This window comes from Dermacentor andersoni, chromosome 2 (genome assembly GCF_023375885.2).
Source record: "Dermacentor andersoni chromosome 2, qqDerAnde1_hic_scaffold, whole genome shotgun sequence".
Classification (NCBI taxonomy): Eukaryota; Metazoa; Arthropoda; class Arachnida; order Ixodida; family Ixodidae; genus Dermacentor; species Dermacentor andersoni.
Window position 1 is genome coordinate 123,422,794 of NC_092815.1, and position 27,537 is coordinate 123,450,330.

Here is a 27,537-nt window from a genome sequence, read left to right on the forward strand (position 1 = left end):
GCACTACGACTCGCTGTATCTTTACGATACGCTTGGGGTGCATGCGACCCCTTGTCTCCGCGACACTTGAGTGCATAAAGCCATCATGAAAACTCGAATGTTCACGTCGTTCCAAGCATGCGTGAAGTAAACTCACGCAAAAAAGGCTAATCCTCCGTTTTTTTTATTTATCTTCTTATCTACAATGTTGGCCACTGTATATGTGCTCACTTTCGCCTAATCCTCCTGAATGAATGTGCCATAGTCATGCGAAGACCCAAACCCTTAAATATATCCATATATGTGTCATACTACACTATGCCATGTCCCTCTCATCAGCATTCTTCTCTATACAAGCATCGTACATCGCCTTCGTCGGCGCAACGCAGATAGGTAGCAACGTGGTTGTTCTCGAGTTACCCTGCTGCTACGTTGCTAATTTAAACTAGCTTCGCGTCATTTAGTTTCTGACAGCACGTTGGATATGCGTGTCATCTTTCTTTCGGAGGGGTGCGTGGACTGGGTGGAGAAGGGGGACACGGATTAGAAATAAATAATTGACAGAAGAATTTAGCTTTCTGTGATGGGCAATTTATTATACGGTTGTAATACCGAACGCTCGCGAAAATACACGCGCGTGAGAAGTGCTCTAGATATTGTCGAGCACACCCTTGCATGTTTCGTCGTCGAACACCGCGACCGCCTTGTCGCAGTTGTCTTCGAACTGATCCATGCATTCCTGCGGAAAACTGTGCAACACATCTTTGGTGACCCATAGACCACAGCCTGCAAAATAAAAAAAAGGTTCCCGCTTTGAGTGCTGCTCGAGCGTAAGAGAAAAAAATTATGAATACATGACCTCGTGACGACACGAATGCGTGAATTATGCGTTATCACACCTTGCTCCAATGCATTTTCCTACAAGCCCTTACCGCCTTTCTCTCATGACTACTCTCTCTCTCTCTCTCTCGCTCTGAGACCATCATTGCATGGACGTTTCCCATTTCTGATTTACTGATTTTATTAGACAACAAAATGTGATTACGCATACACTGCATTCTTTTTACGTGGTTGCTGTTTGTGATGTATAACGTGAGTAAGCGGAAGCTGGTTGCGCCGATCTTTCCCCTCCTGTCTCTCTCCCATGTAGATAATGGGCGGAATTCAAAGTTCAAAGATACGTCATGTCTTAACCGGAAATTTTTTATGTTAGGCCATTCGAAAGTGCATATTTTTAACACAGTCGCCCACCTTTTTAGAAAATTTACGCCATTCCTCTCCTGAGTTTATTTTCTGCTGGCTGGACAATGTAGTTACTTGAGATCGAGACTTTGGTTACCATGAGTCTTGCTCATTACAGCAAACATCTTGACTGTGGCAATCTCGATGCCTGAAGGCAGCATACAACAGCTTATACGCCATGCTGTTGCCCCATACAAATGTCAGGTACTACGTGACGCGTGTGCCATGACGATGCTCCCCATTCCACTGCCTTGGTCTCTATAGGCGCTACCTAATACTAGAAGGAGAAACATACTATTACATGTTATATACACGTTGATAAAGGTACCCAAGAAAGTTGACCCAGAGACAGCCACCACCATGGCTCAATTACCAGAGGGCTGTAATCATTGTGCGTAGATTCTGGGATCTGCTTCCAACGGCGGCAAAATGGATTTTCTTTCATTTTATTCGCTTTTTCTTGCGATACCAATTACGTGGCCGCTCGCAGCTAACCTCCACCGTCGGCGTCGGTGGCATCGTGAAGTTGATTATTAGATGCAAGGAAAATAACATCGCGACGGTGTGCCGTACGCTCTAGGTGCGGGGGATAGCTTGCGAGCGTGGGCCGAGAAGGATGCTGGCTTCATGCAGCAGCGTCATCCTGTATGCGTAACGGATTGCGCGCTCCTACGCCCTCCCACGTGCGCAAGGGGCACGCACGTGGGAGGGCAGTGGATAGGGGAGACGTGCGCGCGCAACCAGGGGATGAAGAAGTTGGCCAGATTAGTGTACGACTCCTTTTCTGCATTGGCAGCGGCGGCTGAGCGCGGCCGTCCTAACCCTAACTTGGAAGCTACCTGCAATGGCACGGAAGGCTACGTGGCCCGAGATAGCTGATAGCTCTGAGAGCGCTGAGTCCTCGTTCGTCTAGTTGGCACCGAAGGGAGAGGTAGCACGACAATGAATTCGCTCGCCACTGCTGCCGCTCTTCATCACGCCAGCGTTCTAACAAGGAGTGTGCACGGTCATTGATTGAGATGTGTTCACGCAGGTGTGAGAGTGCGTTTGTTAATTTAGTTAGTAAGCGAATGTATATAGCAGCTTATGAAATTGATAAAGCTACTAGTCTTATTTCGTGTAACTGTGTAAAAATTCGCTCTCGCAATGAATGCTTCGTCTCTAGGTCAAAACTGCGACCTTTTTTCATTGTTAGGAATACGAAGTCCATCGCAGTATTTAATTATCACCCGTAACTAACTCAACAAATCAATAAGAACAATTAGTACATCCCATCCTCTCGTTCAGCTCATAGGTTGTTGGCTTCATGTGATTGTAACGAAATTGTGTAATATGGGATGCCCCTTCTATGTGCTCCCTGTTAAGCAATGAACAGTATGTACCACTTGGCCTAGTTGAATACAGATTCTTACTTTGTCTCTTCTTGAACGGAAAGTCCACCACGGCGCAATTCTTGTTGTTGGTATATATGTAATTCAAAATTCCCCCGCCATCGGCACCTGAAAAAAAAAAAGATAACGTGCAAAGAACTGCGCTTCTTGTGTCCTATTAGCAATGAGGTCTCGCGCTATCATTTTTCGTAAGAACAATTTCCTGCCATTCATATTACCAGAGAGAATGTCAATGACGCTGACTAGCCAATATTAAATGACCGATACAGACAAAAGCTTTGCGAATACAGTCTATGAATTATATCTTCAACTTCAATAATCCAGTGGCTCGGCAATATATATATATATATATATATATATTTACCAACCGGGCATATTTTGGAGATATATTAAGCCATCATCGAATGCTCGCTCAACGACACAATCTAATGAGCATCTTTCTTCCGAAAGTTTCAGTGATTATTTTGCATCTGTGTTCACAGAAGATAACGGGATTATGCCGAGTATTGAAACTCCATCTGACAGGCCGCATATTGCTGACGTTGAAATTTCTGAACACGGTGTGCTCAACCTTTTGCTTAGTTTGAACATAAAGAAAAACCCTCGACCCGATGGCATCCCTAACGAGTTTCTTTATCGATACGCCGGATGGAATTCTAAATATCTTGCATTAATTTTTCGGTCTTCACTTCATAGCGGTTTCTTACCAAAGGTGTGGAAGCAAGCTAAAGTGATTCCTGTCCTCAAAAGCGGCGGTGCTGACAATTTAGCAAACTATCTCCCTATATCAAGAACTAGTACCTGTTAAAAGATGCTTGAACATATCATCTCGAAACATCTGTTAAATAATATTAAAGGGCCCCTGAAACGGTTTGGACACATTTTGTAGGCGCATAGGGTACAGCTTAAGTAGAACATTCGCACCACAATTTAAGTGAAGCGTTACGTATTAATAGAGTTACAAGCGATTAGAAGTTACCCTCCTCCCTAGCCATGCCTTTCCTCCTCAACTCGCTCGCCGAGCGAGCGGCGCTAAGCTGGTCCTAAGCTGGTCCTTCACTGGTCCTGCGTCACGATGCAACGTCACATCGTCCACTTCCGGTTGTTGGAGCACGCCTCCTCCCGCGCGAGACCTCTCCGCTGGCCGCTTGGCCGTCGGCCGAGAGCCATCGAAGCAGCGTGCGTTGCGAGCATTCTGTCGTAGCGCCGAAGGTGGCCGGTATTCCGGTAACCACAGGCAAGCTGGTCATTTCGACAAATGACTGGAGGCATAAACTCAAGCTGATGAAGGAACTTCAGAGTAGACGTACGTGAGCAGCCTGATCGGTCTGCACGGTCCAGACACTTGTTGGCGCAGCGCTTAACCAGTCAAACGAAGCGCTAATATTGCTCTAACCAAGTGTAAAACATTTTAAACATTTATAAGAACAACGTGTTGATGATTACACTCCTGCGAAAAATACACACCAGCAGCAAAGAAGAATGCACTTCGTTGCTGCTACTGTGTATGGTTGAGCTCTGTGCCACCAGGTGGCTGCACCGTGCAGACCATTCACGTTTACCTTTCTGCTCATCTCATGGCTCATCCCGGCACAGTCAAGCGGCCAGACCCTGTCCCCTTGCGCTTGTGTTTGCCCGAATACCGGACTTGCGAAACGCTATTGCAATAGTAATCTTCCGCTGTAAAGTGACGGCCACAAACGCGCAAACCCTGGCGCCTATCGGATAGCCGCAGTCCGATGCGCAGCAGCCAGTTCGCTCGTATGCTGCCTTGCAGAGGGACACGATTTCGCAACTTCACATCTTTCCAGTCGCTACGTCTGCAGCCCACAACGCAACAAGGGTGATTCATCGTGCTCACGAAAAGACTGATCGACACTGACGGCGGAGCTCTCGTCAAAGACTGCGCACGTTGTAACACAAGCAGACGACACTTGCTGTGTGCCGGAAGTGCTCAAGTGTACTAAAAAACTATTCTTGTGTATTCTCTTTAAGTTATTTTCTTTTTACAAAAACAAAGTAACTAACATTCCAACTATTACGAGCATCATTTGTTCACCATAAAGTTGGAAAAATTATCGACCACGCGCCCTGGTCAGCCAATCAGATAGCTCGCCCATGTGACGTCATATGGGTTATTTGCATCATATGAGTAGGGGCGGCTTAAAATTCCGCCGAGCAGAGCGCTGCGATCGACAGCGATGTGCATTTTTAAAATCTTATAATAAATTACACGCTTTACGCAGAGCACTTAGATGTGTCAATTAATGATCAGAAGGACCTACTCTAACGACTCAGTACGTTTGTAGAAAATCGCCAAAATCGTTTCAGGGTCCCTTTAATGAATATAGCCTGTTAGCTATCCACCAACATGGATTTCGTCAAGGCCTATCCACATCTCAGCTCATCGAATTAGCCCATGATCTTTCAGAAAATATTAACTCTCGGGGACAAACGGATATGATCTTCATGGACTTTGCGAAGGCATTTAATAAAGTGTCTCACCATAAACTACTAAGAAAAATTGATGCTATGTTCAATAATGCTACTATTACACAATGGTATGGTATGGTATGATGAACTTTATTTAATGTCCTGAAGATCAACCCTTAGGTTGACGCAGGCGGCTCCCACGTCGGGACAGTAAGAATGGTTCTCATCCTATTTTATATCTCGCGAGTAATATGTCGAAACTAGTGGTACAAGGTCTCAGATTTCATGTGTTAAATCGGGAGTTCCCCAAGGCAGTGTTCTGGGCGCCCTTTTATTTCTTTTGTTTATAAATGACCTCCCGAATGAAATAGACGTTTCCATCAGGATCTTTGCAGATGACTGCATTATATACAATAAAATTAATACAGTAGGAGACCAGGCTAAATTACAAGCAAATTTACAGAAGATAAGGAAATGGTGTGATGAATGGCAAATGGTGCTAAATCCGTTAAAAACTGTAGGTATGACAGTCTCCAGAAAGTTAAATTTCTTAAACTACTCTTATTTTATTATTAATCATGAACTTATAAGAGTTGATCAGCATAAGTATCTTGGCATGATTTTCACAAGTGATCTTCGCTGGAACCAACATATAGCTTATGTGTGTGCCAAGGCCAACAAGTCACTCTGGTGTCTGAGGCGTAATTTACCTTTCGCAACTCAAGAAACAAAACTTCTACCTTATAAAACATGAATTAGACCTATAATTGAATATGCTAAGGTTGTCTGGTACCCTTACACTGCTATAAATATATCAAAAATCGAACGAATACAGCGACTGGCAGTCAGATTCATATTCAATAAATATCGGCGGACGGACTCCCCTTCTCAACTTTGTGTACAGGCAGACCTACCGACATTACAGGCTAGATCTAAATATGAAAAACTTAAATATATTTACCTAATAATTCATCATCATGTTCATATTAGGTATACAGACTTTTCTGAAATTCTTTCTGGTGAAACCACTAGACATCGTCATTCAATGTTTATTCGTCCCCCTGTTATTCATACCAATTGTTTCAAGTATAGCTTTTTTCCAAGAGCTATCAAAGAATGGAACTCCCTGTCGGAACAAGCCGTTTCATCCTCATCAATTGATTTCTTCGCAAAACACATTGGAAATATCCTTGTTTGTCAGTAATATACTTTACTTTGTATCTTTGTATCTTCAGCGGTTTATGCTGTTACCTCTTGGTGTTATTAATTTCAATTTTTTGTCCCTTTTTGTGTGTCAATGTACAATTTTCCATGTACAACATATGTGATGTATAATTGTTCGTACACCTCTCCTGCTATAGCCTGTGTAAGGGCTGGCAGTATCTGTAAATAAATAAATATATATATATATATATATATATATATATATATATATATATATATATATATATATATATATATATGTATATATATATATATATATAGGAAGTAGAAACTTGATCAGGACCAGTGCGGATGTAAACGAAGGAAGGATATTTTTCACTAGCGCTGAGCTTTTCTCACGCTTTTACTGCATCGAACAAGCTAGCTGGTCACTGATATACAATGTTCCTGGGCGTTCACTGAAAATTATCATAAATACGCGTAATTATCATAAAAATGCCTAAGCTTCGCCTTTAAGTGTGGAACGCGCTAGCATTCAGAGATCCCTGACTGCTTCTCACGCTTCCCGGCAAATGCAGCGTATGTAACCGTAATGTTTACCGAGAAAAGCTTGCGGCGGACGCTAAGCTTGAAGACGAGCTTTCTGGTGGAAACGCGGCCTCTTCCGTGGGCCGCGATGCGCCATCGGGAAGTGTTTCAAGGAAACGGTCGCAACCGCTTCGTTGACTCCTAGATATTCATGCGCCGGCGCACGCAAATGGCGGACGCCCTCGCCGGTCTATCAGTGCTAGAAACGCTGTAAAAGGGGTTTGTTGGAGTTTTCGTGTAACATAATTATCCTTTCTCCTATACAGAAATTAAAATCCGGTGCTACCATGTGTGTAGGTTGCGTGTGAGTGATACTTCACGATTTTTCTACGTATTTTAGCTTCAGAAATACAATTAGCTCACTAACTTCCTTACGCAACATCTAGAGCCTGGGTATAGGTGCTTCGAAAATCTATTTGCCGAAACGGAGCCCGACGCGGGACGTCGACGCCGACACCTGGCGGACGCCGACACCTGAGACATCGAGTGCAAATGCTTGTTCGTCCAGACACACCTTAGGCACATGCGGGCCGCAGAACAAATCTTTTTGCATGTGATTGTACGTCTCACTGGCAATTCCACTATAAAATTTTCCTAATCAAGCTTTTTGTTGACGTAGTATATTTATAGAACATTTCTTAAGTGGACCTGTACAGGCACCCACTGTTCATTGTCGACCGCACTTCGTCTAGCAAACCTGAGTATACGAAAAATTATATAGACTATCTCGCTACACATTGCTTTTTTTTTTCATTTATCATAAATGTCAATTAAAAATATCGGCCTACACCTTGCTTTTTTTCGTTTATCATAAATGTCAATTACACTCAAAAAGCAAGTGCTTTGAGCTACCGCGCGTAAATACCACCGCTTATAACAACCTTAAAACATTTGCAATTATTTTCTACATCTGTGTGCGCCCGTGCCTGCGCCTGAGTGTGGCCCCATATCAGTCACGTATTCCGTTGTAATTCAAGCAGAATACAGCTACTGCTTCGAAAACAAAAAACGGGTGTAAATCTTATTAATACTACAAGGTGACCGGCTGCTAGATAAACTGTGCCCGCATTTCATTGCTTAAGAGCGCCCCCTCACTGGCCAGCGACCCGCCGCGTTAGCTCATTGTCAAAAACGTTGGCTGCAGAGCACGAGGTCGTGGGTTCAATACCATGTCGCATTGGTCACATTTGGATGGCCGCGGAATGCAAGACCACTTGTTTGTCATGCATTATGTGGGTGCCAAAGAACCTCAGGCGCTCATTATTGATCTGAAATAGTCCATTCATCCGTCGGTAACAATCAGATCGTGGTTTTGCTATGTAACACCCAAGGTTTTGGTTTACGTAATTTTTTTTCTCATTGGCCCGCATTCGAGGGTCAGCCGCTTGTGACAGCAATCTCCGCTATAATAATTCGAGCACCCGTCTTATGTAGGCGTTACCTTAGTAACAGAATATTTCTGAATATGCCGCCTTTCCGAACACTTTGTAAGCATATTTTCGCAGGCAATTTATTTGCATTTGCGCTAGTTTGTATGACCATTTTTTTCCTTCGCTGAGGAACTGAGAAAGGTATGGCCACCCAGAAAATTAGTGAAGCAAATTATTTCGTTTTGACGTAACTAAAAAAAAGCACGTAGTACCGCGTCACTTTTTGTTCTTCAGAGCTGGTTGCCGTGATTCTTTCCCACTTTATTAGAACTGTTCGCATCTAGCCGTGTGGTATTCATAAAGCAGACCGTAGCACTTAGTAGCTGTGTTAGCACATTGCAGCCGTACGTAGCAACAGGCATCCGCCATTCAACTGAAGCGTGCTGGCCAGTGGTAAACAGGACTTATGAACGAAAAGTGTAGACTAGATTAGGCCCTGTAACTTCATTGCAGGTATGGAAAACACGGAGGAGGAACGACGACGAAGTAGCGATACAAGATGACAGGGAACGTCTAGTCACGTACTGCGGCATACTGATACACTATACGAAATAAAGAGAAGCATAACCACAACCGCACAAACAAATCAACAGGTCTCTGGAAACAGATTGGAGAGGGTTGCAAACCAGAATATTCCGAAACTGAGCACATTTAAACAGAGTAAATTCCAAACAATACCGAGAAGCGAGCTGCAAACTCTTAAAGCACGAACACGCATACATATCCCACATCTTTTGGAAATGAGCTGAGATCAGATCAATATGCATAGAGGGCGACATAGAACCGGACCTTCTCAATGAGCGGTGGCTAAGAGCTCTGACTAGCTTGGGTCTATACGACCAACTATGGGCAATCCGGTGGGCCCGGGCAGCGGTGGAAATGATGTTTCTCGGCACACATAATGCCCGGGTGGCCTGAGTCCAGGCTGGCATCTTCGCAGGTGCTTATCTCAATAAGGTTTTTCCCCTGAGTCAGTCCGTAACAGAGAACTTCTTTTTGCGCTCCTTCGGTGCAAAATGACAGAGATATCCACTACACCTGTGAGGAAAATAAATGACCAGACCTTAGTACCGCTAAGGCTCTAATGTTTAATTCCACTGGTTGATCTAGAGCGGGGTGTCGTTTCCACGAGAGATTAAAAAAATCCGGCACGGGGAGACCCAATTCAGATCGGCCAGTTAAAATAAACGTGCTGTGACAGGGAGTTGAGTGGAAGTTGGGCGCCCGCCATATACGCCAGCCATATCGCGATTTGATCATTTGCACCTTAATACCATATCGTAAAGCACGTATAACTCCTTGTCGTCCCGGCTACTACTTTCCTAGGAACTAGAGCTGCTGTCAGAATCGATCAAGGCAAGAAGCACTGCCGCATGGTTGAACGACGCAATCCCGTGAATGTAAACAACTGCCAAGCCAAACAACACCCCAAAAAAAGCAGCCAAGCCACCCTACCAATCCGGAACTGACGCCAATGCTTCGTTGAAGTTCCGGTGAAATCCGTATATGCTCGGAGGATCAACGAGGAGTGCTTCGTCGCGTCACCGGTTGATACCAATTAGCAGTGGAAAACATAAACTTGCTCTAGATCGACTAGTGGAATTGAATTTCTTTGCCACGGAGCAAGAAAGCATGCTCCAGATCGACCAGTAGAATTCACCATAAGTATGTTACGGCGTGCTTTCATTGTGATGACCACGATGGGTAGACAGCTCTGCGCGTACGATGCGGTCAACCTTGAATGGACACTCATTTATCAAGGCGATGTTTGTAGACTTCTTTTCTCTTTCGCGAATTCATCCGCACTGTTACGCGGACGCGTAATCAACGCTTATCCAGTCTATTTGTCAGTAAATGTCGGTCCGGCATTGCACTATCTTCGGGATTGGCAGGTGCATGGGAAGACTTTTGCTTACGGCACGAAAATTTCCTGGGACGGTAGATGTATCCAGCGTCGCTTTTAAATCGCGCATCTGATCAGCTCGTGAAAGTTGACATGACTTCTAAAAAGCATGCTGATGTTGCAATTTTCACTATAAAGTAATGTAACATTAATTCGAAAAACGAAGGCAGGCTATGGCAAGTGCCAGAAAAGGTATCGTAAAGAAATCAGACGCAGATGATGCGGCAGACTATGCCCCATGTGCAACTAGGATGATCGTACCGCTAAAATGTAAAACAATATATCTCAAAATACTGTTTGGACTTGTATAACGAACATTTTCTCTGTATTGAATAAACGTTTTTCTTTGAAATTTCAACCAATAATTGCTGAATCGTCGCTACTGCGACTGAACTAAAAACATAATTTTTCAATGAATTCTTTTTTTAAATACACATATAATTAGATACACATATAAATAGCTGTGCAAATTTTGAATTGTTTGTAGGGAGTAGAAGCTGAGATATTTGCCAGAAACTTTAAAGACGTCTGTCCGGGTACCATCCCCCCTTAACGTGTCGTAGAAAATTCGGCGTCGGCGTCTGGCGTCGGCTCTGGTGTTGCTCTTCTATCACTAAAGTTGCTCATATCTTGTTTTACATTCTTTATAAAATTATTCTTGAGAATTTTGAGAATGACAGCTCACAAACAAATGTCATGAAACAAAACACCGAAAGCACATGCCCTTATAATCTACTCACATTGAAATATTAAAAGTGCAAAACAATAGCACAACATCCTCTCACACAAGAGGCCGCGTTTATGCCTGAAATATTGCCTTCGTGAATAGGGTTCATCGCCAGCTATGTCATCATCATCCCTCATCACCCCTTTATGCCCTTATTTCTCCTCCCCCTGTGCAGAGTAGCAGGCTAGGGTGCGTTAGCTCAGGCCGACCTCTTTGCCTTCATTCAAATAAATTATCTCTGTATCTCTCCCGGTAAATATTAGGGTTACATAAGCTGCAGTTGCCGGGAAGCTTGAAAAGCAGTCAGGAATCTTTGAATGCTATCGCGTCTCACTCTTAAAGGCGAAGTTTAAGCGTCCTGCAAATTTTACATGTGCCTTTCACGCGCTTGTTCTCTGAACACGGATACTGATAATGAGTGAACATGCAAATAAGACAATAAACAAAAATAAGCGTTCGTGGCCTAATGCTTTCAATATCAGGCTTCTGCGCCATAGATCCAACGTTTGAATTACGCTGTCGGATAATTTTATTAGTGTTAATTTATTAAGGTTTATTAAGTTTTTTGTAGTACCGCAATGATGAGCTTCCAAAGTCGGAAATCCGTTTGAAGCACAAACGACTAACGTGTTGCAAATCCATGTAATAAACATTCCCATGGTGGCTTAATTGCCCTGCTTGCAGCTACCGTTCACACTTTAGTGCCACAGCTTGCTCTAGTAATTATTGTATTAAACTCTATGCTTGAAACTGCAAATTACTTCGCTTCAGCGTTCCGAGATGGCAGCATTATCCCGTTAAACGCGTTAAGCGCTAGGATCAAGATGCGTATGAAAAATTCTATCGAAACAAGCAAGAAAGCTTCACTTTAAAAACGACAAAATCAGGAAAAGTGGCCTGAGTTCCTAGTTTGGAGATGTGCCAAAAATTATCTTAGCCAAATGGCCAAGACGCGACAAACAATAAATGAACAATGGTCGACTTCAGCTCCTCCTAGCTAATCTTCAACGGGGAGGTGGTAAAACCCGACGTGCGAAACCGAAATTACAGTTTACGTACTGAGATAAATTGTGCAAGGAAGTTGCTGTTCATTTCTGTGAGGTATACGCAAGGTCGCCCTTATTTTCAACTCTTTATAATTAATTTCCAAAGCGAATCTGGGCTGCGAATCTCGGCTGCGAAGCAGGCTGCGTTGCTGGCTGTTATTTGATTGACAGCTAATGTGGGTCCCGCCATTGAATGACGCCGTCGGACTTCACCACCACCTTATGAAAACTGTTGCAGTGCTCCCCTTAACAGCTTTGCTGTAAAATGAATTTCTCTGAAATTCTGCGCGAAAACATATGACACGTCAAACCACGTAGTCAAATGCATGGCCATATCTATATCTGCGTAAAGTATACTATTCACAGCAACCACTAAAACTTCGTATCGATAAGGGTGCGTTTACGTCGTTAACAAGTGTTCAAGAGGATATCAGCGATATTGAGCGCTACACCTTCCAGGTCACTCCAGTTATAGAAAAATATTCTTGGTCTTATTTTAATCTTCATTACATATTTACCGTCATCCGTTGTGAAGACAAGTCTGTCAGTTGTTGGTCCTTCCTTTATATACATGGTTTGGTTCTCTCTGAAAGATGTAGAAAATTTCTGCCTCATGCATCTCCAAGGCAAAACGAAACCAAGTGTGTTTAAGGCGCAGTATAATTCTTTTGTTTTCGAAGCACTCAATCATTCACACTTCTGAAATTGTTGTGCATTTCGCTCCTTTCATTATTCCCAAGGAAAGTTTCATGCAGGTACTGCCAGTTGCGAAGTGTTGAGCACATTGCACATATTGTGACAATTCCATGTGCACCTGACTAGAGGTGCCAACTTGTCCCCACCCGTTTTCCGATGCTAGCGCATCAGAGGGTGTTATAGAAGACACTGAAGTCGCAGCCCCCTTTCTTAATCGTACATAATTTGGGCATTAAGGAAAAGACCCTTCGAGGATAGTTTTTACTAATGAAAGAACACTCAGGAACTTTGTGTTCTATATAGCAAAATTTAAATGGCGATAAAGGTGCCGTCGGCCTTCACAGATGTTTTGAGTACCGGAACTTCCATTCGGAACAACTACATGTTCATTTATCATAGTAATTACTGCAGTGTGTATTGCTAATGCTTTGTATAAGCTATATGACACAGCAATAAATAATTTGGCTCTGGCGCTCCAAAGCTACAATTGTAAATGAGCCCCTTGCGATCCGTTATGCTATCTTTGCGTGTGTTTTGGTAATACTTTGTACAAGTTATATGACACAGCAAATAATAATTTCGCTCTGGCGCTCCAACACAACAATTTCAAATACGCCATTGCGATCCGTTATGCTTTGTTCGGGAGGACGATGCTTCAGAAGTGCACTTTGCTTTCTTTCTTTTTCTGAAGAGCGCACGTGGTGTCGGGTATATCATACGTAAGCATATGACTGAGTTTAGTCATTTGGCCTTTGACATTAAATGTCAGTATTCGACATGAACTACCCGTTTTCATCCAGAGCAATAGTAACTCTATTCATGTGCCTCTTTGCAAGCTATGCTCTAGCTATTTGTACGAATACTGTACCTCTATCTACCGCAACATCGTGCAAATACGTGATGTGCATTCTAAACGAGGCTGTCTCTGCTGCACGAATTTCTTACGCTAAAGGCGATGTGACGCATTGCTGTCGCATTCATACAAACACAATTACCGCAAATTGCTCTCATACAAGCCTCTGACCTGCTTCGCCCAAGGCTAGCCACCTAGTATGTTGCGTGCAACTGCACGAAACCTATGTTTTAAATTGTAGATTGAAGCGTTAGGCTTTGCACACCAGGCATAATCATAACGGGCTCCAGGTCACCCCGCATTGTGTCAAGGCTGCCTCGATGCATCTGCTAAAGGACTACGAGCATCTCACGCCTTAGCCTTTGTTGTGGTTGTGTGGATATTCCATATGCCGGCAGATTTTGAAATGTGCGTGTTAAATAGGGGTCAACCCTCTCAGCCCTGAATTTTTTATGCGAAGCATATTACTAGAGCTCAACCCAGCTCCTCAGGCGCGGCGGTGTCGCCTTCAATACCCCGTGACACCGTGACGTCACGACAGAGGAGAAACGGGGCTCTAACTCGCGCCGTCGCTCGCGGCGTCGCCCTCAAAGCTGACCCCGTGACACCGTGACGTCACGACAGAGGAGAAACGGGGCTCTAACTCGCGCCGTCGCTCGCGGCGTCGCGGCGGTATATAAGCAGCTGCGCTTGTTTCTAGGTGGCTTTGGCTCAACTCTTGCAAGATGGGCTGGGTGGGAATCGAACCAGGGTCTCCGGAGTGTGAGACGGAGACGCTACCACTGAGCCACGAGTACGATGCTTCGAAGCGGTACAAAAGCGCCTCTAGTGAATGCGGTGTTGCCTTAGAAACGAGCTGTTTCTAAGGCTCAGGCGTGCGTCGCTTGCTCAGGCGCACATTTCGTTGCCGCGCCGAACGCTGCGTTGCTCGACGCTCACCGCGTCCAATGCGGGGCGCGTAGTCGCTGCGCCGTAGCCCATTGTCTTACACCTCTTGGCGGGTCGACGGGAACGCTGTCGCGTTCCACTCTTGAAGGCGAAGCAGAGTAACGCATGAGTTGTTTCTTCTACTAGCCGAACCAAATATAGCCAAGCAACAGCAGTTCACCAGGCTAAACAGTGGTTCAACAACTAAAATAAAGGCTAGTATGCTTCGCATCTTGGGCTTAACCTTAGCTAAGCCACAGCCATTTTTTCCTTTAGGCAGATATCTTTTTGTTTCACATATTTAGTGTGCCAAAGCTCTTAGAAGCATGATACATAAATAAAAAAAAAAATTTAAAATTTTTAGCCAATTTACGGACATTATATCAAATGACACCACCAGGGCTCAAATGTTGTAAATCAACACGTGATGCATCCTTTGAAAAACGTACAGCTTTTTTGTATTTTGTATTGCAGGGGCTGACAAAGTTGGATAAAATTTGGATTTCAGTACCTCAAAACATAATGCTGGCTCGTGTAATGTTCAAACTAGGGAAAAACTGTGCTAAATGAAAATAAACTTATCGCAGGTGCTGAGACGTCCAGGTCACAGTTCGCACCAAGTCACAGTTCGCACTGAGTACTTGGTATCCCTAAGCCAAGCTCCTCGAGCCCATGTGAAGTTTATCTTTTATTTAGCGAACGGGTTAGGCACAAGATTTCAATGAGTCTTCGTTGTTTTTATTGACGAATCATCCACATGCGGCGTAAAGTCGTGATTTTTATAGCTTTTCAAATAAATGGTTCAAACAAATGACGTTCCCGAATGAGTAAATATGTCGAAAATAACAAAGATAGCCCATGATGCTTCTAGAAAGTGCTTTGGTAAACTTGAAATAAAACGAATGGACTACTCCTGACCTCAATTTGACAACTACTGAGTCCTGGTGGCGTCAAATTCGCAAACCGCAAAATGAACGGTTAAACCAGTAGTGAAAATCACTTTGCTCTATTTTTTTTCTTGAGCTGCTATTCAACATATCTTTATTGCACAATAAATTCAGGAAGCCAGATGCCCAAGTTGTTTGGTGCTGACGACGTCCTAAAGCGATACGAAGAGTGTTACTGCTATTAGTGATTTTCTTAGTTTGATTTTTCTGCAGAACAATCGTTCTCTTGCACCATTCAACATGAATTTCTAGCGCTGCCTCACCACTTCGCTGGCTACACGTTGAAAGTTTAATTTTTTTCTATTTACTTTGTTTCATGAATTGTGTGCTGGGTTAAGTTGATACGACTGAGGCCGAAAGGTTTGAATGAAAATCGCTGAAATCTCTTTCTTGGTCGTTTAAAGGCGTTGTCTGAAATGCGTCCAAAGTTTCTCCGCTTCCATGGGAGGTTCGGTATGGCATAGATTTCATATTTAGAGAAAATGTTGCGACTGTATGCTTAACGCCAACGAAAACATTGAATTGGCTAGATCAATTATGGGCTTCGAAAATCATCATCATCATCATCAGCCTGATTACGCCCACTGCAGGGCAAAGGCCTCTCCCATACTTCTCCAACTACCCCGGTCATGTACTAATTGTGGCCATGTTGACCCTCCAAACTTCCTAATCTCATCTGCCCACCTAACTTTCTGTCGCCCCCTGCTACGCTTCCCTTCCCTCGGAATCCAGTCCGTAACCCTTAATGACCATCGGTTATCTTCCCTCCTCATTACATGTCCTGCCCATGCCCATTTCTTTGGGCAGGACATGCTTCGAAAATAATTACTGATCAATCGTTTTCGCTCAATTATCATGCTTTATATGAGGAGCGTGGTTGATTTTGAAGGTCTTTTACGGTGATATGCATGAGGATCGTTATTGTTTGCTCGTTATAATAGGAAACATGTGAATCACGAACCATGGGCGCTACAACGTAAAACTATTCCAAACTTTTCTATTCCATATCTGCAATCAGCCCTCTGCGATTGGTCAAAACGCGACATAACAAAAACCGCGGTAGCTCCACATCTGATATGACATGTACAGAATGATTATGCATGACTAGACCAAACAAAAGATGTAAACGCTTCTTCTTGTCTAGCCAAACGTAATAGCTCTTCCTTAAAAAAAAGTACTTGTTCATGTAAATAAGGTTCTTGCTCATTGACAGATATGTATTTGGTTGACCTGTATATGTACGTTTGTGTATTGGACCAGCTACTAGCCGCATAGGCTATTGGTACAACTATTTTTCTACACATTCCTTGACTTGTTTAAATAAAGCTCACTGTTTGATTGATTGGTTGATTGATTGAATAAAAACAAAAAAAACATTATTTCTGATTTGACGCCTTTTGGCCATGAGCCATCTGGTAGGGCATGGGCTCATTGGTTAAAATTGTCTATTGGTCAAAAGTTCTCGGGCGGCGCCTACTTTGCCTGTCTATCATGCGACGTCACTAAACAGCGAAAACTCACCGCGTCAAATTGACATGTATGCGTTAAAATTCATTAATATGCCGAACAAGACTTAATTTATATCTGAATAGCCGCAGACTGCCTCATTTTGAAAGGAATAGAAGGTGGCTGCCGGCCGATCGCTCAGGCACTGACAGCTCGCACCTGCCATAGAGCATGGATTTATTTGCGTATAATGAAGCTTTTTCCTTCGCCGGTGTAATAATATCGGGCCCTTTCAGCCCGTTTGTGACATCGCTGTACCAGCTCTTCTTCGCTGGGGATCCCCTTTGGTTGCATTTCTAACCATTCGTTGCCCGCCGCCGAAATGTTCGACCAACCACCGCAAGCTAAGTAAGGGGAAGGGGACCAATCGCAGACGTGGGCACTGCTGTCTCCATCTTGTTATGTATTCTAGCTACAGTGGCTCGGCCCCATCAAAACCCTCTCGATTTGAGCGTGCTCCACGCCTTTTACCAGACAAATAGACAAGACAAACCGCTGAGTGTAGGCAATGTTATTAGTTTTGAAAGCCAACAATAAAGACCACCTTTAAACGAGGGTAACTCTTTATTGGGCTGTTCATACAACGCTGCGGGTGACCAACCGATGCTTGAGTCGGCAGCTGGGTAAATTTCACGTCGGGAAATTTGTATGAAAAATCATTCGAATAGTTTTACTTTATAAGGCCCATGATCGTTCATTCTGGGTAAATCATTTATAGTCTTTGTGGAAAATTACTTATTCAAGCATTCGAGGTACTCTTACTGCCGTCATCCGCAATGTTCCCCAGAGTCCTAAAACAACAGCTCAAAACACACAGTTTTACTTTACCTAGAAAAGGGTAGTCGTTAACTATAATGCATGGCAAAACGTTCACATCTGTCGCTTAATTCGGAGCGTTAAAATCATTCCAGAACGCCCGTTATTTCTCTGTCGTTATTTGGTATACGAAGTTTGTAGTTGGTTTCCATGGTGCAGTAGGAGAATTAAAGAAGCCATTTCATTTATATTTCACACCACTAAGGGTGACGTTATGAATAATATGTACACACGGTTCGAATTCTGTGGATTAATTGTGTCTTTTGCAATAAATTACGTGTGCAAGTGCTCTGGACCATTGTGTTTGTATTTTACAAGTAGCGTGAAGTTTATTCCGCTGCCCTTTCATAACCACAAATATTACAGGCATGAAATTTAGCAAGCTTTGCGGAAATAAACAGCAAATTTGGTTGCCAAGGTAAATGCGTGTGCATCAAACACAGCCTCCATAAAAAATACCTGCAGCAAGTGCTAGAAAGTGTCGCACAGCCATTTCATGCTGCCTTTCCCAGTGTTCTATGGAAGCTCTACGTTACACTAAGCTTATATTTGGTTAAAATATAGGTCACGTTACAGGTTATGTGTAGGCAAAGTGCAAAGTGGATGGTTAATTGACGGCACTTGAAATAAATTACGTTTTCAAGCACTACTGAGTGTTATGAATATGTTTTAGGACCATCTTGATCACACACTCTCAGGATGACACCGAATTCCAAGTGATGCTGGGCGGATGGGCTCACCGCGTCGCCACCACATGACATCCACGCTAGCTACTCTGCCATGGTCTCAACTACTAAGTTACACCTTCAAGAGAGAGAGAAAATGATAAATGAAAGGTAGGGAGGTTAACCAGGACTGAGCCCGGTTGGCTACCCTACACTGGGGAAAGGGAAAGGGGGACGGAAAGATTTAAAAAAAAGAGAGGGAAAGTCCACTGGAGACATCAGTTGGTCACTCAGTCCGGATCACAGACGCTGACTCAATCCGGTCGCTTTCAAATATCGCAGCAGCGCTTTTGTGGCCTTTTGTAGCTGTGATATGCGAGGCCATGATCCCAAGATCTTGTTCAAGGTGAACGGCTTTCCATCTAGCTGATTGAGAGCTGTGCAGAGGTCTTGCCTTTCATTGTCATAGGATGGGCAGTAGCACAGTAGGTGTTCTATGGTTTCCTCGACACCGCAGGCATTGCACTCGGCGCTATCAGCCATTCCAATCAGAAATGCATAAGCATTTGTGAATGCGACGCCCAAACGTAAGCGGCACAGCACTGTTTCCTCATTTCGCGGAAGACCTGGTAGCAGCCGCAGTTGCATAAAGGGATCGAGGGAATGCAAGCGATGGTGAGTGAATTCAGGTGTGTGCCACTTCTCCAATGTCAAAGAGTGCGCTAGCTTGCCTAAGTGTTGGGCTGCGTCGGTCCGCGATAAAGGTATTGAAACAAGGGTTGCTCCCTCGTGAGCTTTTCTAGCAGCTTCGTCAGCGAGGTCGTTGCCGGAGATACCGCAATGACCAGGCAGCCACTGAAACACGACGTCGTGTCCTTTCGCGATCATGTGATGGTGCATTTCTCGTATCTCCGACACGAGTTGTTCACATGACCCGCGACGAAGAGATGCCAGAAGACATTGTAAGGCCGCCTTCGAATCGCAGAATATAGCCCACCGATTAGCCGGTTGGTTATTAATATAATCAACGGCACCTCGGAGGGCAACAAGCTCCGAACTAGTCGATGTTGTCAAGTGAGAAATCTTGTATTGGATGCTTAGTGAACGGGATGGTATAACCACTGCGCTGGTGGAGCTGGTCTGAGTGGAAGAGCCATCCGTATATATATGTACTCGATCAAAGTAGGAAGTGTGCAAACAATCCAGAGCTGCTTGCTTCAAGGCCCAGGTAGGCAGGTCGGTCTTCTTTCTTATCCCTGGAATCGTAAGACGCACTTGAGGTTGTTTTAAACACCACAAAGCTGAGGTTGAACGTGCAGAGGGTGTGAAAGCCGATGGTAAGGAGGCACGATGGATGTTGACCTTGTTGGAGAAGGACGCCTGTGGTCGTCGTTCTGGCAGGCACGCAAGACAGCTTGACTGCATCCGTGAAACATGACGAACATGGGCTCTAAGCGTTTCGGTGCTAATGTAAGTCGTGATCGGATGGCCTTGAGCCATTATAATGGTTCCAGCTGTCGAGGCGCTGCGCGGAAGGCCTAGGCAAACACGTAGTGCCTGCGCCTGCACGCTCTGAAGTTCTCGAAGATTTGACTTGCATGTTTTAGCAAGCACGGGGGAGCTATAGCGTAGGAATCCGATGAACAGTGCTCGATATAACTGTAGCATGGAGCCCACTGACGATCCCCATGTTTTGCCGGCGATGAACTTGAAGACGTGAACAATAGATGTGAGCTTCTTCTTTAAGTGGGCAACATGAGGGCTCCAAGTGAGGTCCCGGTCTACAATGACGCCCAAAAACCGGTGATTTCTCTTGTAGGAGATAGGCTGACCATTGATGCATACTGGATAAGGAGTCATCGTTTTTCGCGTAAAAGCGACTAATGCACATTTTTCTGTTGAGATGGTAAGGCCTTGTGTGTGAAGGTAGTCAGATGCCTGTGTTGCTGCTTTCTGTAGCCGTGCGCGAACCTGCAGGCGAGTGACCGCTGATGTCCAGATGCAGATGTCGTCGGCGTAGATTGAAACACTCACTGTTTCCGGTAGGGATTCGGCCAGCCCAAGAAGCGCGAGGTTGAAAAGAATAGGGCTTAGAACACCGCCTTGGGGAACGCCTCGGCATGTGTAGTGGTCGGTAGTCGGACCATCTTCCGTTCGTACGAACAAGGACCTTTGTGTCAAGTATAGTTACTGACCCATCGATATACTCGCCCTCCAAGTTCAATTGTCAGAAGTGCGTCTAGAATGGTTTGATGGGAAACGTTGTCGTAAGCGCCTTTCACGTCAAGAAAGAGCGCTACTGATAATCGCTTCCGAGATTTTTGTTGTTCCACAGATGATACTAGATCGATGACACTGTCAATCGATGAACGACCGCGTCGAAATCCCGCCATTGAGTCAGGGTAAATTTTATGGTGTTCAAGGTACCATTCGAGACGCATGAGGATCATACGTTCCATGAGCTTCCCGACGCAGCTGGCAAGAGCTATAGGCCGATAGGATGCCAGTTCGAGCGGTGACTTTCCTGCTTTTAGAAGCGGTACCAGGCGGCTGCGTTTCCATTCCTGTGGGACGACACCATCTTGCCATGAACTATTAAAAAGGCTGAGGAGTTCTCTTCGTGCTTCTCTGCCTAGGTGGCACAAAGCAGTATATGTTATGCCATCGGGTCCTGGTGAAGACGAACACCTACATAGCGCCATAGCAGCTTCTAACTCTTCCATAGAGAATGGAGCGTCCATACTTGCATCTCGTGGGCTGGGGATGTTGCCTAGAGCCATGTCAGGGACTAAAACCGTGCCGCCGGCGACGTTCGCACAAAATTCCTCTGCGACGTCTATCTCGCGGCGGTTTTGATAGAGAGCAAGGGCGTTGAATGGGTGTCGTTGCTGGGGACTTGAGCAAAGACCCCGTAAGGTACGCCACACACCGGACAATGGCTTGCGGGGGTCTAGTGAGTCGCAAAAACATTTCCATTTCTGATCCGCTAGCTTATCCATTCGGCGTTTGATCTTCTTTTGCATGCGCTGAGCTTCTCTGAGGTCAAGAATTGACTTCGTGCGCCTGTACCTCCTTTCAGCTTGGCGACGTAGTGCACGAAGCCTTTCCAATTCAATGTCATTCTCTGTACGCTTTGATGGATGTGTGAAGCAGCGTGTACAATCTTGCATAGCGTCTGCAATTATGTCTTCTAATCTGCGTGCAATATGTGTCTTGCATGTGTCTTCTACGCGATTTTGAAAGACTGACCAGTCGATTTGGCGAGAGACTACCGGTAATGTGGCGTCTAGTCCATCGATTCTCACATAGGTCGGAATATGATCACTTCCATGGGTTTCAATGTCAGTGAACCACTGCACGCTCAAAGTCAGGCAACGTGACACCAAAGTCAAGTCAAGGCAGCTACTGTATGTAGTTCCTCGCAGAAATGTCGGGCTTGCGTCATTTAGAAGACACAGGTTGTGGCCTGATGCAAAGGATACTAGTGACCTGCCCCTCGAATTTATGCTGGAGCTTCCCCATATATGGTGGTGAGCGTTGAAGTCCCCTGTTATTATACAAGGACCGGGAGTATGAGCCATAATATCTTCCAGTCTTTTTCTATCAAACTGACTTGTTGGGGAAAGGTAGACGCCAATAAGAGTAAAAGACAGCTTCTTCTTTTTCACAGTAACACAGACGTATTGGTTACCGTCGTGTGGCGCTACGTGTTGGGAAATATACGTAGGGTCCTTGCGAATGTAAACCAGAACCTTACTACTACGGACACACGTGTTTGAAAGAAAAGATTCATATCCCGATAGTCTTATGGAGGCTGATAAGTTCGGTTCACAGATGACCAGTATAGGAAAATGGTTTGCAAATACGAACTGTCGGAAATCCGAAATACGAGACCTCAGGCCTCTCGCATTCCATTGGAATATGAAGGCACTTCTCACATCATCCCGGAACGATCTTTGTTGTTGTCGATGAGCCATGGTTCTGCTGTAGAAGTTCTCAAGCACTGGACTTCTGAAGGCTCGCCAGAACCGGACTGATGGCATCCAGCACTTGCAATGCACTTCGAGCTGTTGGTGTCTGTAGCTTGTCCAGTAGAACACGAATAGCACTCACCAGAGAGCTGATCATAACAACAATTTGTTGATCTTGGTCCGACAATTTATCAGGAACAGACGAAGTGTCCCCTACTGTAGAAGCATCATTTCGCTCAGTAGGGGCATGTAGCTTCGGGAGTGCAGGCCACGCGTCAGCAGCCGTGCTGTTCGATGCACCCTTGTCCTTTGAGCTGACTGCGTTTGGCCTGGGCGGAAGAGTGGGTGGCAATATACGTGTGTGGCGTTCTGTAGAGGCTTTGGAGGCTCTTGATCGACGTCGGCGACGTGATCGTCGTCGCTTAATAGATGCTGCTGCTTCTCGGTGAGACGAGTGGTCTCTAACCATTTTCTTCAATATTTGCATTTCCTTTTGAATCAAAGGGCATTCCTTCGAAGATGCATCGTGAGGGCCGCTGCAGTTTGTGCACTTCAGCACACTGGCCTCGCACGTGTTTGTGGTGTGGGGCCCAGTGTAGCGAGAACAGATGGTAGTGTTATTGCACACACTACTCACATGGCCAAGCTTCTTGCACTTCCAGCACTGCAGCGGTTTTGGTATAAAGGGGCGAACTGCGTGTCGGAAGTGGCCCACTTTTACGTGCGATGGGAGGGATTCGCCCTTAAATATGATCTTCACACACCGTGACGTGCCGAGACGAAACGCGTTTGTGATGATGGTGTTTTCCGTAGCTGGCTTGATTAAGATTGACAGATCGGAGTCGACGATGGTCTCATCAACATCGTAAATTACGCCAGTACGGACTTGTTTGCCGAGCGCAATATAAGGGCGGACTTTCATCCCGCCAAGTTCCGTGACCTTGCGCAAGGAATCCAACGCAGCCGCGTGTTCTACGTCAATAGCTAGTTCACCCTGATGTCTTTGATTTCGTTTGGAACCAGCGCCTCTAGATGAGAAGACACGGCTTGTCTGTTGAGGCGTCTCAGGTTGTCACTGGCGAGAACTGGCGAGAACAGGATGGTGAGCTCCTCGGTATCCCGCGAAGATCTCACGGTGGACGCAGTTGAATTCGATGATGCGCTGAGAAATCTTCGCTTTGCTTTACGACTCCGCACCAGCTCGAAGGTGTCGTCGCAAGAATCTTCACTGCTGACATAGTACTGCATGGTGTCGTCGCTGTCAGTGTCGCTCTCGGTGCCGTTGCGCTTCCTGGAGGCAGCCGCCGCGGGCACTGCCGAGCCCGGCAGACGCGCGTGAGGCTCCATCTCCATCGCAGTTAAGGAGGAAATAGCAGTCCACTAGCAAAGTCTAAGAAATTCACAAAATGAGTAGAGCTGGAAGAGCCGGCGTTCTCTCTTAGGACCCTCTCTTAGGACCAGCGCACAATTTATCCCGGGGGCAGAACAAGTGCCGCCAAGATCAAATATAGTGTAGCTGGAAACAACGCTATGACAGATCAATGGGCGAAGTTTGAGAACACTTTCTTAATCAAGAGTTCGAAGTGTCATGCAACTATGATAAGCTATGCTTCCCCATGTCGCGGGAGACTTGTACGTTACAACAAGTTTATATTTAGTGGTAAGATCGAGTCTCATATTCAGTGCAATGCGTGGCGAACATTTTATCTTATTGGTAAAACCAGAAGCATTGCAAGTATTTCCTGAGTCGTCCTTTTCCTGTTTTTATACGTTAGAACACGTTTCCCCGGCACCCTCGGTGAGCTAAACAAAGTATCATGTTCATATTTTTTTTTCAAAATAAGTGACAAGTTGTGGTTAATGTGCAGGCTAAGTTCAAAGTGTGGGGAGTAATTACGGCTTCATCAGAATATTTTATGTGCGAGTGATCAGGATAACCACAAGTGTGTTTTACGAACAATGATGAAGTGACAATGCTGTCTTCGGAGAACTATGAACACCGTTCAATCAACGTTCGCTAAAAAGAGGCGCCGCTGGCAGGTACCTATCGGCGAATGTTTTGGTGAATTGAAAAGTGTGTGGATGAATTCCTTCAGAAAATCACTCATGAATGCTCGAGAGCATCGCATACGGGAAAGGTTTCACAAGGGTAAGGCGCATAGGCGCAAAAGTCTAAATTGAGTGCGTGAGTTACAGATAACTGAAATTTCAATACCAACTTCTCGATACAACCTGCTTCGCAGGAAATTGGGTTGTTTTTTTGCAACGTCACACAAGTCTGGCGTCCTTTTTTAGTTTTCATTTCTATCGTGAATAAAAAGAAGATCCATTTGGGGAGCCAATCAATTTGTTGTCATCGAGGTTTTGAAGTTGCGCAAATTTCAGACCCACAGCCTATCATATCCAACTGTTTTCAATAGCAGCACGTATACACAACCACATCACGTCATTTGGTTTTGAAGCTAAGAAGAGGATACATGAGAAATTAACTGGTATAATAATGAAAGCATAAATATTAACGAAATGTAAATAAAGATTGCCGAAAATACAGCTTGCTAACATTGCTGCAACTTGCCTTTACGTCCACTTTCGGTTCCTTTTTCTTTATAATTGCGACTGCAATAATACGGATGCACGAAGCGTGCTCATTGGCGTTGGCGCCGTTTTCCTGTTCTGCTATCGACAGCGCATGCGGCGATAGCGCGAGGAGGGTTACAAGGCCTTCCTGGATGTGGAATTCGTTTGTTAGCAAAAGTTAAGAAGCCTAGGGCGCTATAACGTAAAACTATTCTAATATCATTTTATTTCAATCTCCTGACGTCAAATTTGCGTAACCGCCGATGCAAGCATCAGGCAGTGGCCCGCAGGCTTGTCTGAACAGACCAATCAAATGCTCTCCTTGATCATAGGAGGTCACTTTTGTTTGATTGAAAAACGAATAACATTGCCTACACTGAGTGGCTTGTCTTGTCTAATTCGCTGACAAGAGGCGAGGAGCACACTCAAATCTAGAGGAATTCGATGGGGCCGAGCCAGTGCACTGAAAATCGACTGCGAATCTGCGATTGGTCCGCTCCCCCTTAATTAGCTTGCGGTGGCTGGTCGAAAACCATGGCGACATGCAACGGAAGCTTAAGAATGACACTAAAACGGATCCTCCGCCAAGAAACGCTGGTAGAACGAGGTTGTAAACGTGCCGAAAGGGCTCGAAAACGTTGCACGACCACGCAGAAAGCTTTATTATGCGCAAATATACTCATGCTCTACGGCAGGTGCGAACAGCCAGTATCTGAGTGATCAGCGGCAGCCATCTTTTATTCATTTCGGAACGGAGCAGCCTGCGGCTATTCAGAAGAAAATTCAGTTTTCTTCGGCAAATTAATGCATCTTTAACGCGTGCAAGTCACTTTGACGCGGTGAGTTTTCGCGGTTTTGTGGCGTCGCGTGACAGGGCAGTTGAAGTGGGTGCAGCCCGAAAACTCTTGACCTATAGCCGAGGACTAATGAGGAAAAGTCGTCGAATCAGAAATAACTATTTTTCTTTTGTTCGATCAACTCATGCATAATCAGTGTGCACGCGTCATATCAGATGGAGAGCTAACACGGTTTTCGTGATGTCGCGTGACAGGCGAATTTGGGGTGTTCCAAAATAGTTTTCGCCCAATCGCGGAGTGCTGATTACAGAATTGGAATAGAAAAGCTTGGAATAGCTTTACGTTATAGGGCCCCTAGTATACGCACTGAATCAGCTCTGTGGGAGCCAACGTAAGAGTGCAAAGCACTCGGCAAAGTGATCCAAATGCATCCGCTCATGCCATGAATGGTATGCGGACATACATTAACGGACATACATTAAGGCCTCTCATAACGCCAGCGTTATGAGAGGCCTTCATCACAAGAATTCACCCTGCTGCCACTTTCAATGCTGAGCCTTCGAGCGAAGCTGTCCGCTGGCATTGCTACATTTAAATAAAGATAAGTAATTTCATTGCTGGCAGGCATTAGAGATATGTGATTATATAAATTTTTGAACACAAATCAAATAGTTCAAAATAAAAAATTCAATTTGCCCCATACTCGTTGCGTTCGAGTGCTATAAGTGACAACATAACTTCTTGCTATCTACAGGCACAAAGACTGACGCAAGTGAGAACTCTTGCGAATGATTCTAATGTACGAGAAAAGCGGTTGTTGTGCAGGTGCACCAATTCCTAAGTACACGGAGCAAATACCTTAAGCAGAGTAGTTACCAATTTTTCAATAATCATGTCTGAAATTTGGCACCTTGCGAATTCTCTGTCTTGAGTTAGGCATAGCCGTTGATCCTTTGGTCAGCGTGACTATGCTTCAATTCCCTTAAACCATTGTGTGGGGTTGTACTACTGCGCTTAGTTCTTTCATCGAGCACTAAGCTCTACTGCATTCATGTGGTTGCTGGCATTCTGTTTGTTTTATTGCTGTTATTTTGGGGTGCACAAAATACGTGTACGTTTTCATTTTCTCGCTAGCGAGCTTTAGGGCGGAAATGGAGTTTAGTTCAAAAGGACAAAAGATGCAAAAAATAAAGTAAATAAGTGCTTTGTTGCCATACAGAATCCACTGCAACAGCATTTTTCAATTTGAATAGAATTGGAAATACTTAGTATTTCATCCAATTTACCGTGGTCGTTTTTCTCATGTATTGCAATTCGGTTTTACATAAAAGATTTTCATGTCAAACTCGCGTACTTGGTGTTGCGGAATCTAACAATGCATGTGTCTCACAGTTCTTTTCGCTCCCTCCCGTACACACACACGCACACACACACATGCATATATATATATATATATATATATATATATATGCATGTGCACGCATGCATATATATATATAAGCACCATTCCAGGTGCTTGCCATTTACAGCATATGTGAACTCACGCTTGACGTCCATTCAAGGATGGCAGCACGAGCACGTAGACAGCAGTCTTACGGTTCTGATCGACATCTTGCCGCACCACCATCCCACAGTCCAAATCTCCATCGTCATCCGCCTCAAACGCGGCAATGGCGTAAGGGAAGACCTCAAACATCTGCAATATCAAGCGAAGACAAATGTGCCATTGAACCGAATCTACTGGTACTATTAGTAGTATTATTCTGTATTTTGTGGCGGAGCAGAAATGCAGATGCATTGTACCAAACTGTTTTGTGTATGTTATTCGGAGTTTTGAAAAGGCCTAGATGCTTATATAAGTTCTTACAGATATCAAACT

The 27,537-nt window shown here is 44.7% G+C and overlaps 1 protein-coding gene across 1 annotated transcript; it reads right to left on the bottom strand.

Annotated features, from left to right (window-relative positions):
- Window positions 1–560: 560 nt before the first annotated feature.
- Window positions 561–27,537, bottom strand: LOC129387568 (uncharacterized). The gene is made up of 4 exons (XM_055076644.1): window positions 27,203–27,537; window positions 12,422–12,489; window positions 2,634–2,720; window positions 561–765 (listed from the first exon to the last, which is right to left on the bottom strand). The coding sequence occupies exons 1-4, from the start codon at window positions 27,454–27,456 to the stop codon at window positions 629–631; spliced, it is 546 nt and encodes a 181-aa protein (XP_054932619.1). The 5' UTR covers window positions 27,457–27,537; the 3' UTR covers window positions 561–628.

What these genes read in the sequence shown, in the direction of transcription:
- LOC129387568 (XM_055076644.1), bottom strand. Translation starts at nt 27,456, where the DNA reads ATGCATCTGCATTTCTGCTCCGCCACAAAATACAGAATAATACTACTA. An exon ending in TCCTTGAATGGACGTCAAGC is followed by an intron (nt 12,490 to 27,202) that starts GTGAGTTCACAT and finishes TACATCTTTCAG; the next exon opens with AGAGAACCAAACCATGTATA. An exon ending in TGTCTTCACAACGGATGACG is followed by an intron (nt 2,721 to 12,421) that starts GTAAATATGTAA and finishes TTTTTTTTTCAG; the next exon opens with GTGCCGATGGCGGGGGAATT.